The sequence below is a fragment of the Aotus nancymaae genome, unplaced genomic scaffold, assembly GCF_030222135.1.
Source record: "Aotus nancymaae isolate 86718 unplaced genomic scaffold, 86718_ANA_hifiasm-v0.15.2.pri h1tg000036l, whole genome shotgun sequence".
NCBI lineage: Eukaryota > Metazoa > Chordata > Mammalia > Primates > Aotidae > Aotus > Aotus nancymaae.
This window is the reverse complement of record NW_026988450.1, coordinates 17834168-17849670: the sequence shown is the minus strand read 5'-3', so window position 1 is coordinate 17849670 and position 15503 is coordinate 17834168. Positions and strand designations below refer to the sequence as shown.

The 15503-nt window shown below is 37.8% G+C and overlaps 1 protein-coding gene across 2 annotated transcripts in view; it reads left to right on the top strand.

The window, feature by feature from the left end:
* The window catches only part of ARFGEF1 (ADP ribosylation factor guanine nucleotide exchange factor 1), a 147139-nt gene that overhangs the window by 29945 nt on the left and 101691 nt on the right, over positions 1-15503 (top strand). For both annotated transcript variants that reach the window (XM_064384256.1, XM_064384255.1), the window contains exons 2-5: positions 7490-7520; positions 8602-8758; positions 10897-11043; positions 13594-13773. In XM_064384256.1, the coding sequence (XP_064240326.1) occupies positions 7490-7520; positions 8602-8758; positions 10897-11043; positions 13594-13773 (515 nt within the window). The remainder of the gene's footprint in view (positions 1-7489; positions 7521-8601; positions 8759-10896; positions 11044-13593; positions 13774-15503) is intronic.

The window sequence follows — 15503 nt, the reverse complement described above, 5'->3', positions numbered from 1 at the left end:
ATTTTGTATTAGCGGTTACAACCCAACGTTGGATCATGAAGTCAGTTTTGTGGCTTATGGCTGGTATTATGATTGGTTTTTAATAGACTAGAAAATGAAAATATATCCCAGAATAACAAGGATAATAATTAAATTTTTATTTTTTAACATATATATGTAGGTGTTTTCTGGGATCCAGTATAGTGGTTTGCAGTCAGAAACACTGGAAAACTGTTACGACCATTCACAAGATTTTGTTTTGTTTGAAAAAAGAGGCTAATTAACACCCCAGTATGCGAGACTTTGATGCTAATGAGCAAAAAGTATTTTTTTTTCCTCCAAATCACCTGGGTTTCATACTGTTTCTTCTAACCAGTTAAATTATTTAAAAACTTAGGAACGTAAGTAGATGTTACATTTTGTATAAACTCAAAGCAGATGGCTTTAGGAACAGTGTTACTTTCTGCCCCTGATGTTGTATGCAATAATCATAAGTAGGGAAGGTATGCAAAGGAAAAGGGAAGAAAATAGCAAAGAAGAAGAAGATTATATTTTTTCTTTCTCTTTTAGTTCTCCAGAATATGATAGCATTTATTAAATGTCTGCTTACTATGTAACTCACACTGTGCTAGGTGCTAGGAATGCAAAGAAGAATGAAAAAATGTCCCTGTTCTATGTAACAGATCACTAAAGCTTATTCTTCATGTCTAGCTGAAATTTTGTATCCTTTGATCAATAGCTCTATTTTCCCCATTTATGTACCTCCTCTAGTCTCTGGTAACCATCATTCTACTCTCTACTTCTATGAGTTTGACTTTTTTAGATTCCACATACAAGTAAAATCATGTGTCTTTCTATACCTGACTTTTTTCACTTAGCATATTATCTTACAGGCCCATCTGTGTTGTCACAAACGACAGGATTTCCTTCTTTTTAAGGCGGAATGGTATTCCGTTGTGTATATTTTATCAGATTGTCTTTATCCATTTATCTGATGATGGATACCTAGGTTGCCTCCATATTTTAGCTACTGTGACTATAATAAGTAATAATGCATTGTGTATTTCAAAATTACTAAAAGTAGATTTTAAATGTTTTTACAATTAAAGAGTATGTGCATTGGATTTGTTAATTAGCTTGATTTGGTCATTCCAAATTGCAAAAACATTTGGAATGACCAAATCGTAAAAACGTATCAAAACACCTCATTGCACCCCACAAATGTATAATATATACAATTAATAGGAGTCCACTAAAATAATTAAATTCATGTTTCTTGCATTCAAGTAGCTCAGAATCAAGGGTAAGCAAGTAATCACAAGTGCTTTCTATATAAGTGCCTTATGAAGATAGGTCCTTGGTTCTATGGGAGCATATTAGCAGGGATGATGAGTGAGAATGGGAAATGGGCAAGAAGCTGAGGCTGTGGAATATTTCACCTAAGAGGTGAAGTTCAGCCTCCATCTTGAGAGGAGGAGCCAGGGATTGCCAGGCATATCACAAGGGGGCAAAGCCCTAGCTGCATTTTATTAAGCTCTATAACCTGTTAACCATCTGGTTTCCTTACCTAAATCTTCACAACACATTAAAAAGAGCTTTCCATGATCCTGGCAATCCTTTTGTACCTCTAGGTAGCTGTCTCTTCCATTTGCCAACAAGTTATATCAAACCCCATTCTCTCTAAGCCTCTTTAACTCTTCCTATTTCAGTTATCTATCAGTGTATAGTAAACCACCCAAGACTTAGTGGTATAACACAGTGATCATTTTATTATACTTATGTGTGTCAGGAATTCAGATGGGCATGTTGCTCCTTCACAGTGTCTGGAGCCTCAACTGGGCAAACTGAAATGACTGAGGGAGATGTGAATGGCTGGGAACTGGAATCCTCTGGAGCCATCTTTATTTACATGTCTGGTGCCAGGATGGTGATGACTTGAAAGCTGGGCTCAGCTGGGACTGGTGACTGAACTATTTTTATGTAGCCTCCAAGTGGCTTGGGCTTCTCACAACGGAGCCACTGGGTTCACAGCAGAGCCACTGGGTTCCAAGAGGGGGTACCTGGAAAGCCAGTATTCTATTATAGAAGAATCAGGCAGGAGCTGCTTGACCTTTCTGACCTGACCTCAGCCGTTGTTCACTGTCACTTCCACTGCATTCTCTTGGTTATAAATGAACCCCTAAGGCCAGCCCAGATAAAAGGGGAGGGGAATTAGACTATCTTTTGGTGGCAAGGTCACTTTGTAGAAGAGCATGTGGGATGGCAGATACCATAGTGGCCATTTTGGAAAATACAGTCTGCCACACTCTTTCCCAGTCTTCATATTCATAAATCTTGATTCCTACTAAATATTGCCACTTGAATAATCCACAGTTACTTAAAATAAAACATGACCATTACTTCTTCTTCACCCCTACCCCTCCAACTCTACCGCTGCACATTGAAAAAATGGCATTGTGTCTAAGTACCCCATTATCCAGTTATGCAAGCCAGATCCTCTTTTCTTCCTAATATCTCCCTTCCCTACTCCCCAGATTTATAAGATTGTTCCATTCTTCTTCCTTGTCCATGGAATTTACATTTACTCATCCCTGTTGTCACCAGCTTTTCTTAGAACAGTGCTTGCACACATGCAATTTGAGATAGATCACAGAAATACTGAAGTTAACTTTTGTAGTCACATTCCATTCTTCAGACTTGGCTCAAAGCTACTTGTGATTAATTGGTGGCTGGTTTGATTCTCTTTCTAGAGAATTTTCCTTTGTGAGTTTATTCATCTAAAAGGAGCCAAGCAGGAAAGAAGCACAATAGGATGAATTCCATAAATATTTTTGAATACTAGCAGCATTATGGTAATTGATATATAGACTCCCACAGTTACTGCTTTGAAGGAGACAGTACTTTGGATGTGTAGGTTCTAATGTGTTTATTAAAAACTATCCATTTACAGCTAGGTGTGGTGGCTCATGCCTGTAATCCCAACACTTTGGGAGGCTGAGGAGGGTGTATCACCTGAGGTCAGGGGTTCAAGACCAGCCTGGCCAACATGGTGAAACCTCATCTCTAGTAAAAATACAACAATTAGTTGGGCATAGTGGCGGGTGCCTGTAATCCCAGCTACTCAAGAGGCTGAGGCAGGAGAATTGCCTGAACCCAGGAGGAGGTTGCGGTGAGCCAAGATCACACCACTGCACTCCAGCCTGGGCGACACAGTGAGACTTCGTCCAAAAAAAAAAGGCAAGCAAACAAAACTGTTCATTTGCCTTTGAGATCTTTCCTTAAATTACCACTTTAGTTTGCATTGAGTAGCTGCTGTTAACTTTGTAAACTGTACTATATATAAGACAAAATTGATATCATGAGAGGTAAATACAAATCATTCATAGTGTATAGATAATAGAATTTGTTGAATCCATATAAATATTATTTTGAGGTTTGTATTTGTACTGTCAAAGTGGAAAAAAGCAGCTAAGCAAGTTGATAGTAAAAATAATATTGGGGGGATGTTTCATGACTTAGGAGATCAGGTATAATTCGCATATACTCAGGTTTTTAAAAAAAAAAAAAAACAGTCTTTTCTGTTCATTAAACAAGTCCTGTGCCTTATAAACAGTGTTGACTTGGCTAGAAAATATTACATAGAAATTCCATAAATAAGCAATTCATAAGTTTTAAATTGTATGCCATTCTTAGTAGCATGATGAAATCTTGCCCTGTCCCATTCAGGATGTGAGTCTATGTCCAGCTTCTCCATGCTCTATAAGCTACCTTCCCATTCAGTCATTTAGTAGCCATCTCAGTGATCACAACTGACTTTTACAGTATGGCAGTACTTGTGTTCAAGTCACCCTTATTTCACTTATTAGCCCCAAAGTGCAAGAGTAGTGATGCTGGCAATTGAGATATGCCAAAGACAAGCTTGTAAAGTGCTTCCTTTAAGTGAAAAGGTAAAAGTTCTCAACTTAAGAAAAAAAATCATATTCTGAGGTTACTAAGATCTGTAGTAAGAAATAATCTTCTATCTGTGAAATTATGAAGAAGGAAAAAGAAGTTTATTGCTAGTTTTGCTGTCAAACCTCAAACTGTGAAAATTACGGCCATAGTAATGTATGATAAATACTTAGTTAAGATGAAAAGGCATTAAATTTGTCATGAAAAACATGAACAAAAACATGTTCTAGTTGGCAGTAATCAAGTTTGATTTTATCTGAGGTTTCAGGCATCCATGGAGCTCTTGGAATATATCCCCTGCAGATAATGGGAAATACTGTAATGTGTTTATCCTGATAATTGTAGAATATTTTTCAGTTCATTTGCACCAGTTATTAGAAGTTTGCTTAAATATAGCACAATGTAGTGGGTAATACACTAGTTTAAGACTAGAGAAACAAGTTTCTGGATCACTGCCTGCTAGCTGTCAGACCTTAGAACTGGCCATTATTCTGATCCTTAGTTTCCTTATCAAGTTGATTGCAGATGTTCAGCTATTCTTCAGCTTGTGGGCCATACAAAAACACATGGTGGGCTTTTGTTCACCCATGTTTTAGAATATAAGGAACCTTTATAATGTAGTACTTAGTGAAGTTAGGGTTGTTTCTCATGCTCACAGTTATTTAGTGACATTTGGTATCAAAACACAGTGCTCTTAAAAATGTTTCACTTCCTCTGATATTCCTAGTTTATAATTTATTTAACCAGAATGCTCTAATTCACCTTATACAAAAACTGCCAGCTCCTCTTCTTCCCCTACCTTGCCTTTTTTCTTACCTTACTGGTTTGTAGTAGTCTCCCAGCCTCTTAAATAACAATGATTTTTTTTTTAATGAAAAATACTAAAAAAATTATTTTACGATGATTTAGGGCAGTCAACACAGCATTTCCTCCTTATCCATACATTTATTTTATTTTATTTATTTTTGACACAGAATTTCATTCTGTCACCCAGGCTGGAATATAGTGGCATGATCTCAGCTCACTGCACCCTCCACCTTCTAGGTTCAAGCGATTCTTGTGCCTCATTCTCCCTGAGTAGGTGGAACTACAGGCATGTACCACCATGCCTGGCTAATATTTGTATTTTTAGTAGAAATGGGGTTTCACCATGTTGACGAGGCTGGTCTCAAACTCCTGACCTCAGGTGATCGACATGCCTCGGCCTCCCAAAGTGCTGGAATTATAGATGTGAGCCACTGTGCCCACAGCCCACACATATATTTTAAAGTGACTTAGATTATTTTTGATTGTATGTCTTCATGGTCCATGCATTTTTAGTAGCTTAACTGCAGATCTTAAATATCATTGTGAACCTGTATTAAAGCAGTATTCTAAATAGCTGCAGATAATATTTTTACACTATCTCTCTTCCAGTTATACCAGTGATAAAATGGAAAGGGCTTTGGTTCACAGAAAACTAGACTGAAAAACTGAACATCAAATGCCTGGCACACAGTAGGCAATGAATAAATTGTATGTATTGTATAAATAAGTTGTATGTGTTGTGTGAATGAATTGTAGAAATTGTATAGCAAGGTGATTTGGCAAAGCCACTTTATAAAGGAGTTAACACAGTCCCTGGTACATGAAAGATGCTCAGTTAGTGATAGTTTAAAATAATAACTTATAGGCCAGTAGTTGTTTATAATATCCAAATTTAACACATTTTGTTCAGTATTCTCAGATATACCTATATGGTAGAGCAGCTAATAAACCAGAATCTGTAGGTAGATTACCTAATATTGAAACCTGATTAATCATACACCCAAGCCATGCAGCCCTTGGACAAGTTATTCAACCTCTCTTCCTCAATTTTTCAATCTTTAAAATGAAGTTATAGTATATACCTCATAGGATTGTTGTCAAACATAAGTATGCTAGTTACATGTAAAATGTAATGGTCTACATAAAGTTTAGTGTATGTAAAGTATAGTAGTGCTAGGCACACATTTGAAAGCCCTTCTTCCAAATTTCAAGCAGATTTTGTCAATTACCCAGATTTTTTTTTTTTTTTTTGAGATGGAGTTTCGCTCTTGTTACCCAGGCTGGAGTGCAATGGCGCGATCTCGGCTCACCGCAACCTCCGCCTCCTGGGTTCAGGCAATTCTCCTGCCTCAGCCTCCTGAGTAGCTGGGATTACAAGCACGCGCCACCATGCCCAGCTAATTTTTTGTATTTTTAGTAGAGACGGGGTTTCACTATGTTGACCAGGATGGTCTCGATCTCTTGACCTCGTGATCCACCCGCCTCAGCCTCCCAAAGTGCTGGGATTACAGGCGTGAGCCACCGCGCCCAGCCATTTTTTTTTTTTTTTTTTTTTTTAAGAGATGGAGTCTCACTCTGTCACCCAGGCTGGAGTGCAGTGGTGTGATTTCTCACTGTAACCTCTGCCTTCCAGGTTCAACTGATTCTCCTGCCTCAGCCTTCCAAGTAGCTGGGATCACAGGTGTGCACCATCATGCCTGGCTAATTTTTGTATTTTTAGTAGAGACAGTGTTTCACCATGTTGGCTAGGCTGGCCTCGATGTCCTGACCTCAGGCAATCTGCCCACCTTGGCCTGCCAAAGTCCTGGGATTACAGGCATGAGCCACTGCGCCCAGCCAATTAAATTTAAGGGTCTTCTATTACAGGTAGGATTTGACCTTGTAGTATAAATAGTGAAAGGGAAAATTCCCCATTAAATTGGGCATGTGTATTTTAAAAGGCCTTGTATAGTCATAAATAGAAAAATTAGTTAATATCAATGCACAAACATATTTAAGAAGTTAAAGTTCTGGTTTGATAATCTCCCTGGGATAGTCACAAGGGTGGTGCATTGAGGTGTTTTCCCCCGACCTCCAACATCTGCCATATATTTTGTGACTTCAGTATAGCATATACATTATTCAGTTGTGGTTTTTTGGGGGGAGGAGGGGGTGGAATAGGGTCTTGTTCTTGTGCGTAGGCTGGAGTGTAGTGATGTCTAGTGGTTATAGCTCACTATAACCTTTAACTCCTGGGCTCAAGGGATCCTCCCACCTCAACCCCCCACCTCATGTAGCTAGAACTGCCGGCGCATTACCATGCCCAGCTGATTTTTACTTTTTTTTTTGTAGAGATGGGGGTCTTTGTTGCCCAGGCTGATCTCAAACTCCTTATCTTAAGTGATCCTCCTGCATTGGCCTCCCAAAGCACTAGGATTACAGGCGTGAGCCACTGAACTTGGCCCTGTTCTTAATATTAATGCTTCTGCTTCATACAAATAGTAACTTAACCAAAAAGGAAATGCTTTGAGAAAAGGAAATGCATTGGGAATTAATAATCTGTAACTTCACCTATCCTTATGATTGTTAATGTACATATTCATGTAGTTTTGTATAAATTTAAAAATTCAGATGAAACAATTTTAGCACCTGATTTTTATTAAATTTGCATTCTTTCCAACTTTTTATAGAAGTTCTGAATGAGTAATTATGAAATTACTCAGTCTTTTTGTTGTCAAGTTTTCTAATGTATGCTTCTTTTTTTCCCCCTCAGAGGAAATAAAAGCGGAAACTGAAAAACAGAGGTTTGTGGGATTTCTTTTCTTTTGTAAAAATAATTTGCAAACTTATCAGTCTTGGTCAAAATAATACAGTCATCTCTGTTTTAGTGTGGCAGATTTTCTGCATATGAGTTTTGTAGTAAAATCAACTTTAAAAATAGGTTTTAAGAAATACAATTGTATAAAAACAAAAAAGACACACATTTCTTAAAACCTATTTTTATATATGTTTATAAAAATGGTTTTTTTTTTTGGAGACAGGGTCTGGCTCTGTTGCCCAGGCTGGAGTGGAGTGGTGCAATCACAGCTCACTGCAACTTGGCGCCTCCCAGATTTAAATGATCCTTCCACCTCAGCCTTCAGAGTACCTGTGACTACAGGCGAACACCACCATGCCTGGCTAATTTTTATATTTTTTGTAGAGATGGGATTTTGCCATGTTGCCCAGGCTGGTCTTGACTAGACTCAAGTGATCCACTCACCTCGGCTTCCCAAAGTGCTGGGATTACAGGCATGAGCCACACGGCTCTGCTATAAGCATACTTAAAAATACAAAAAGATTCTTATATAAATAAGTATATAAAGATACTTCTGAAATACCATAAGATATGCTTCAGAGTCTTTTCTTAAAGACTTTCATTCATATTTGGAAAAATTAACTATTTTTTTTTTTGATAGTGTTGGCCTTTTTAGGACTATATTGAGTAACTAAAAAATTGACTTTGACTTAAGGCCAAATAGAAAGGCCTTAAGCTTTTTGAGGTATTACGATACCATTGCTTTTTAAGGTATTACGATACCAGATTTGTTAAGTGACAATAAAATATTTCTGTAATAGAAGCACCTTGAATTCTTTAGTTTTTGTAGACCAATTTTCGCAGACAAGATTTCAGTGTCTTGTGTTTAGTCACAACTCTGACCGCTAGCATTTAACCATTGGCAAAACACTTCATTTCTCTGGGCTTTGGTTTCCTTATGAAATATGGGAAGATAGAGGACTGGTTTAGTAAGATTCCTTTTAGAACTAAAATTCTGTGTTTCTACATGGGTTTATCATTAATATTATAAATGTGATACGCTAATCAGACTTTTCTTTCTCATTTAGTCCTCCTCATGGAGAAGCAAAAGCTGGATCAAGCACCCTTCCACCAGTGAAATCAAAGACAAATTTTATTGAAGCAGACAAGTACTTCTTGCCTTTTGAGTTGGCATGCCAGTCCAAATGTCCCCGCATAGTTAGTACATCTCTAGATTGCTTACAGGTATGTGTAAAATGGCACTTTCTAAAAACTGTCTACCTCAGAATGTGTTTCTAAAACATTACTCACATTGATGATTCAGACATTTCCATGAACGCTTTGATTACTCTTTTTTGTGGTAAGGAACCAAATAATTTTTTATATTTAAGACAGACAATAATAGTTGCAAAAGATGTTTCTAGTTTAATAATGAAAAGTATTGATTTGCTTTCATCAGTGAAATGCAAGACCTGTAATACGTTTACCCTGCTGCCAACCTTATCTGCATCACCATTTGCAAATAATTTTTCTAAGTGTCTGCTGTTTTTTGTTTGTTTGTTTGTTGTTTGTTTTTTGAGACAGAATCTTGCTCTGTCACCTGGGCTGGAGTGCAGTGGCATGATCTCAGCTCACTGTGACCTCCGCCACCTGTGTTCAAGCAATTCTGTTGCCTCAGCCTCCCAAGTAGCTGGGATTACAGACACGCCTAACCATGCCCAGCAAATTTTTTTTTTTTTTTGTAGAGATAGGGTTTCACCATGTTGGCCAGGGTGGTCTTGAACTCCTGATCTCAAGTGATCCGCCTACCCGCCTGCCTCGGCCTCCCAAAGTACTAGGATTACAGTTGTGAGCCACTGTCCCTGGCCAGTTTCTGCTGTTTTATGGTTTTGTTTTTTGTTTTTTGAGATGGAGTCTTACTCTGTTGCCCAGGTTGGAGTGCACTGGTGCGATCCTGGCTCACTGCAACCTCCACCTCCCAGGTTCAACTGATTCCCCTGCCTCAGCCTCTGGAGTAGCTGGGATTACAGGCACATGCCACCATGCCCAGCTAATTTTTTGTATTTTAGTAGAGATGGGGTTTCACCATGTTCACCAGGATGGTCTTGATCTCCTGACCTCGTGATCCGCCCTCCTTGGCCTCCCAAAGTGTTGGAATTACAGGCGTGAGCCACTGCACCCGGCTCTGTGTCTGCTGTTTTATATGAAGCAATAGGTTAATATTGACAGCTTAATATAATTTAATATTTAACTGCTAGACTTAGCTGTGGCAGTGATTTATGTCAGAAAAATTTCTGAAAAATTTTACCCTGTTTTACACACATACAGAGGATCCTCATAGATACTATATTTGTAAGACAAGCCTCTAAGTAGAGGGATACTTCTCTTTTAAAATGTTCTCACTGTTTTGGAATTATATGTATTCAGCTATAATTTAGTGGCTAGTAAAAGATCAGATGTTTTGTCCTTAAGGATTGGTTAAAGATAAGTTCATCTGATTTGTGATCTTGTTTTCACTGGAAAGTTAGAATGATAATATCTAAAGCCTTCCTTCTAGGGTATAATGATAATGATTGATGAACAAATCTGTGATTTATTATAGCTAGTATATGGAAATCAGGTTTTCTGCATATTGATGAATCATTTGGAAAGAGATTGGGGGTCATTTAAAGCATGAAGATAATTTTCACAAAAGCAGTATCAATAAAACCTTGTTTATATAGAAAGCAATAAGCAATTTTGTTTTTTTTGAGACAAGATCTCAACTGTCATCTAGGTTGGAGTGTAGTGGCACAATCTCGGCTCACTGCAACCCGCACTTCCCAAGGCTCAAGCAGTCCTCTCACCTCAGCCTCCTGAGTAGCTGGGACTATAGGTGCATACCACCACACCCAGCTAATTTTTGAGTTTTTTGTAGAGATGGGTTTTCCCCATGTTGCCCAGGCTGGTCTCAAACTCCTAAGCTCAAGTAATCCACCCACGTCAGCCTCCCAAAGTGCTGGGATTACAGGCATGAGCCACTGCACCCAGCCACAGTAAGCAATTCTAACTCATTGGAGACAGGTTCTCAAGGCCTGGCTTTCTCAAAATACTACCTGATGGTTTTATTATGGTTATTGTTCTGTTTTTGTGATTATTACAACTATAAATAATTTTACATATTTATATGAATAAACTTTCTACAGGGAAAAGTTGGTATAGCTTTGGCTTTGATAATACCTTTATGTTTTTATGTAAAAATTTTAATGCATATTCAATTGTATACTGTAATTTTAATGTATATTTCATTAGTGTATATATATACACACACACACATACACACACACACACACACATATATTTGTTAGCTTACTTAGGATCTCTGTTTTCTTTCTCCATTTTAGAAACTTATTGCTTATGGGCACTTGACTGGCAATGCTCCAGATAGTACAACACCAGGCAAAAAATTAATTGATAGAATTATTGAAACAATATGTGGCTGCTTCCAAGGTCCTCAGACAGATGAAGGAGTTCAGCTGCAGATAATAAAGGTAATTATATAAAGTAAAATAGTTATTCATAATCTATATCTTTAAAATTCAGATGCTTTTCACCTTGAAAACATGAGGAAAAATCATTTATGTGCATTCCAGCTATAATGAGGTTATTTGAGGCTGGGCACAGTGGCTCACACCTGTAATCCCAACACTTTGGGAGGCCAAGTTGGGCAGATCACTTGAGGTCAGGAGTTTGAGACCAGCCTGGCCAACATGGTGAAACCTCTGTCTCTACTAAAATTACAGAAAAAAATTAGCTGGGCGTGGTTGTGAGTGCCTGTAGTTCCAGCTACTTGGGTGGCTGAGGAAGGAGAATCACTTGAACCTGGGAGACAGAGGTTGCGGTGAGTCGAGATCATGCCACTGTACACCAGCCTGGGTGACAGAGTAAAACTCTAGTCTCAAGAAAAAAAAAAAAAAGGTTATTTGGTTATTTGGATGCTTTTTAGACCCCATGTTAGGGGATTTTAATGTTTGTTAGAGGAAAACTATGTTCTCATATCTTCTTTTGAAGGTCTCAGTAGGCTTGAACTCTCAGTCTGAAATTTCAAGAGTTTTTCTGTTTCTGGCATGTTTCTCATATATATATTCCATCCGTTAAGCTTTAGAGTAGTTCTTAAAGCTGTGACCCTCTAGTTTCTTCTGTACTGTTGGACCCTTCATAGCCTGTCCTGGCACAACCCATGAGTCACCAGGTGACACTACTTGTCCACCAGCTCTCATGATTCCCTTGCACCCATCCATCTATCGAACTTGCTCAGCTCAGCAAAACCCTGTTCTGGGTTTGTGCTGTAATGTACCTGTTTGACTGAATTCCTTCAGAGAAAAATTAGTAATGTTTTCATTCTGTTACAGATAATGATTTCTTAATATTATTGCTAATGGTAATGGTGGTATGTTTTTAGAGCTGTAAAATTTTCATGTGCTATATATATTATAGTACTTTAGAAATTGTTTTTACATGTAGACATGTTCTTTCATGTGTGAATACAGCCCTTTTGGAGCCTTTCAGTTTTTTAACTGTTTACTTCAGAAGCCATATAATATCTATATTCTAAAAAAAAAAAAAAACATGCTGTGCATGTTGTCTCATTCCTGTAATCGCAGCACTTTGGGAGGCCCAGGCAAGAAGGTTGCTTGATCCCAGAGGTTTGAAACCAGCCTAGGCAAGACCCTGTCTCTACAAAAGTAATTTAAAAAGTAGCTGTGTATGGTAATGTGTGCCTGTGGTCCCAGCTACTTAAGAAGCTGAGGTGAGAGGATCACTTGAGCCCAGGAATTGAGGCTGCAGTGAGCCATGTTCACTGTACTATGCTTCAGCTTGGCAACAAAGTGAGATCCTGTCTCAAAAAAGAAAAACAATGAGTTGATCATTTTGACTTACCATGTATAGTTTCATATCATGTATGGTTTAAGATATGTCCATTAATGCTGACTCTACATAGCATCGCACAACATAAAGAAGACAAAAGATAACAGTCTTTGCTCTTGAGAAATTGAAAGTAGCCCAATTTGTGAAAATTCATATAGGTTAAAGTTATTCACTTTATTGAAAGATTTGCCTTAGGAATTTGTTTTTTAATTTAGGACAGTGTCACTCTGTTGACCAGGCTAAGTGTGTGGCACGATCACGGCTCACTGTAGGCTTGACCTCCCTGGCTCAAATGATCTTCCCACCTCAGCCTCCCAAGTAGCTGGGACCACACGTACATGCCACTTATGCCCAGCTACTTTAGGATTATTTTAAATGCTTTATTCTAAAACATAAGCCTCTTTGACAGTAGCAACAACAACACAACTATTGAGTTCAGTCTGTTAAAAAAGATCTCAGAAAAATTTGAAGGCAAATAAGATGCAATGTGTATCTTCCCAAGTTGATGGTCTAGTTCAACAGATATCTCGTGACATATCTGTGCTCTACTGCAACAGCTTTAGTGCTGTGCATTTTAGTAAATTAAATAGTATTTTGATTAAAATCAAACTTTGGTTGAAACAAATTAGTTGAATGGTTTTCAGATTATGTGGAAACTACTGACACAGTGAGGAAAACATCAAATATTTTAACAGTTGATGATATATTCAAGGCCAGTAGAAATTCTGTGTATACTACCTGCAATACAAGTATTAATTGTTTCTGAAAGTTTTAATTCTAATAAAATACTTAATTTTTGTGCTGAAGCTCTACATGCAGAAAATCACTTTAAGGCCTGATGTGGTGGCTTATGCCTGTAATCCCAGCACTTCAGGAGTCTGAGGTGGGAGGCTTGCATGAAGCCAGGAGTTTGAGATTAGTCTGGGAAACAAAGAGAGACTGCATCTCTACAAAAAAAATAAAATTAACTGGGTGTGGTGGTGCTCACCTGTAGTCCCAGCTACTCAGGAGGCTGCTTCAAGAGGACCCCTTAATAAGCACAGGAGTTCAAGACTGCAGTGAGCTATGATCATACCATCGCATTCCAGCCTGGGTGACAGAGTGAGAGAGACTTTGTCTCCAAAAAAAAAGGAAAAGAAAATCTCTTTAACTTTGTCCTTTTTTTTTTTAAGGCTTTACTTACTGCAGTAACATCACAACACATAGAAATTCACGAAGGGACTGTACTGCAAGCTGTGAGAACATGTTACAATATCTACTTAGCAAGCAAAAATCTCATCAATCAGACAACAGCCAAAGCTACTCTCACTCAGATGCTAAATGTTATCTTTGCACGCATGGAAAACCAAGCAGTAAGTATTTTAAAAAGAGAGCAATTGTATAGAACACAATAGGCATTAAATATAGAAAGGAGTTTACAGTAATTAGAGTGAAATCTTTGTGCCTATAGAGAAGAATATCTTTTATTGACAGTTCCACTTACTGGAGATTTGTGGGATTGTGTTTTATTTTAAGGTTTACTGACTTAACTTCCCCAAAGTATTTTTTGTTTTTCACAAATAGAATGTGAAATTTACCAATTGCCATCTTCCTTGTGGAAGTACTTAGGAACTGATACTTTTATTACCTTCAAGCTTAGTAGAGTGTAATGTAGATGTAAAATACTTAATCTAATCTGAAATAAAATTACTCATTAAACCTTAAAAAATGCGTTTCTCTGTTGATGAAATACATAATTCCTCCATGTGATAAAGGAGCATGATATTCCTTATACTTTAAACTGCTTCAGGTTGATTCTAAGAGATCAGCAACTACAGAATTGTTTTTAATTGCCTAGGTCTTCACTATTAAAAATCAACATTGAACTTCTTATTTTGAACTGATTTTAAACTTAAGAGAAAAGTGGCAAAAATTTTGCAGAGCAATTTCTTTTACCTTTCACCCTGCTTCCCTTAATGCGGTTAACTTACATACCCATAGAATAATTATCAAAAGCAGAATTAACACTGGTATAATATTGTTAACTAAACCATAGACCCTACTTGAATTTCACCAAGTTTCTCACTAATGTTGTAAGATTTGACCCAGGATCCCACATTGCATTTAGTATGTATGCATTTAGTTGTTATGTCTTAGTCTTCTCCAGTCTGTGACATTCCTCAGCTTTTCCTTATCTTTCATGATCTTGCCATTTTTAAAAGGATACTAATAATTTATTTTGTTGAATTTTCCTCAGTTTACTTTATCTGATGTTTTCTCATGATTAGAATGAGGTTGTGCATTTTTTGCTAGATTATCTCTGAAACAGTGTTGTGTCCTTTTCAGGAGTTCATGATGTTAATATATCTTTTTTTTTTTTTTTTTTTTTGAGACGGAGTTTCGCTCTTGATATCCAGGCTGGAGCGCAATGGCGCGATCTCGGCTCACCGCAATCTCCGCCTCCTGGGTTCAGGCAATTCTCCTGCCTCAGCCTCCTGAGTAGCTGGGATTACAGGCACGCGCCACCGTGCCCAGCTAATTTTTTGTATTAGTAGAGACGGGGTTTCACCATGTTGACCAGGATGGTCTCGATCTCTTGACCTCGTGATCCACCCGCCTCGGCCTCCCAAAGTGCTGGGATTACAGGCTTGAGCCACCGCGCCCGGCCTGATGTTAATATATCTTAATGTTGGTGATGTTAACCTTGATCACTTGGTTAAGGTGGTTATCTGTCAGGTTCCCCTGCTATGAAGTTAGTAGTTTTTTTTTGCAGTTAATAAATGTCTTTTTAGGATTTTAAAATATCTTAAAATCCTAAAAGATATTTTAAGACAGTGCAAATACTCTTTTTCTCCTCAGATCCTCCCCGCCTTCCTCAGTTTTGATATCTATCAGTGGATCTTGTTAGCAACATTAATTATTATGGTGTTTCCCTAATTTGTGCTTCTCTCTTTCCTTCCGTATTTATTAACTGAAATTCTTCTCCCTTAATTTATTCATTCAGTTATTTAAATCAATCTGTAATCATGGATATTTATTATATTTTGTGGTTATAATGTTACTTATTTTGTTGCCCAAATTATTACAGTTTTGGTCCCTTGTC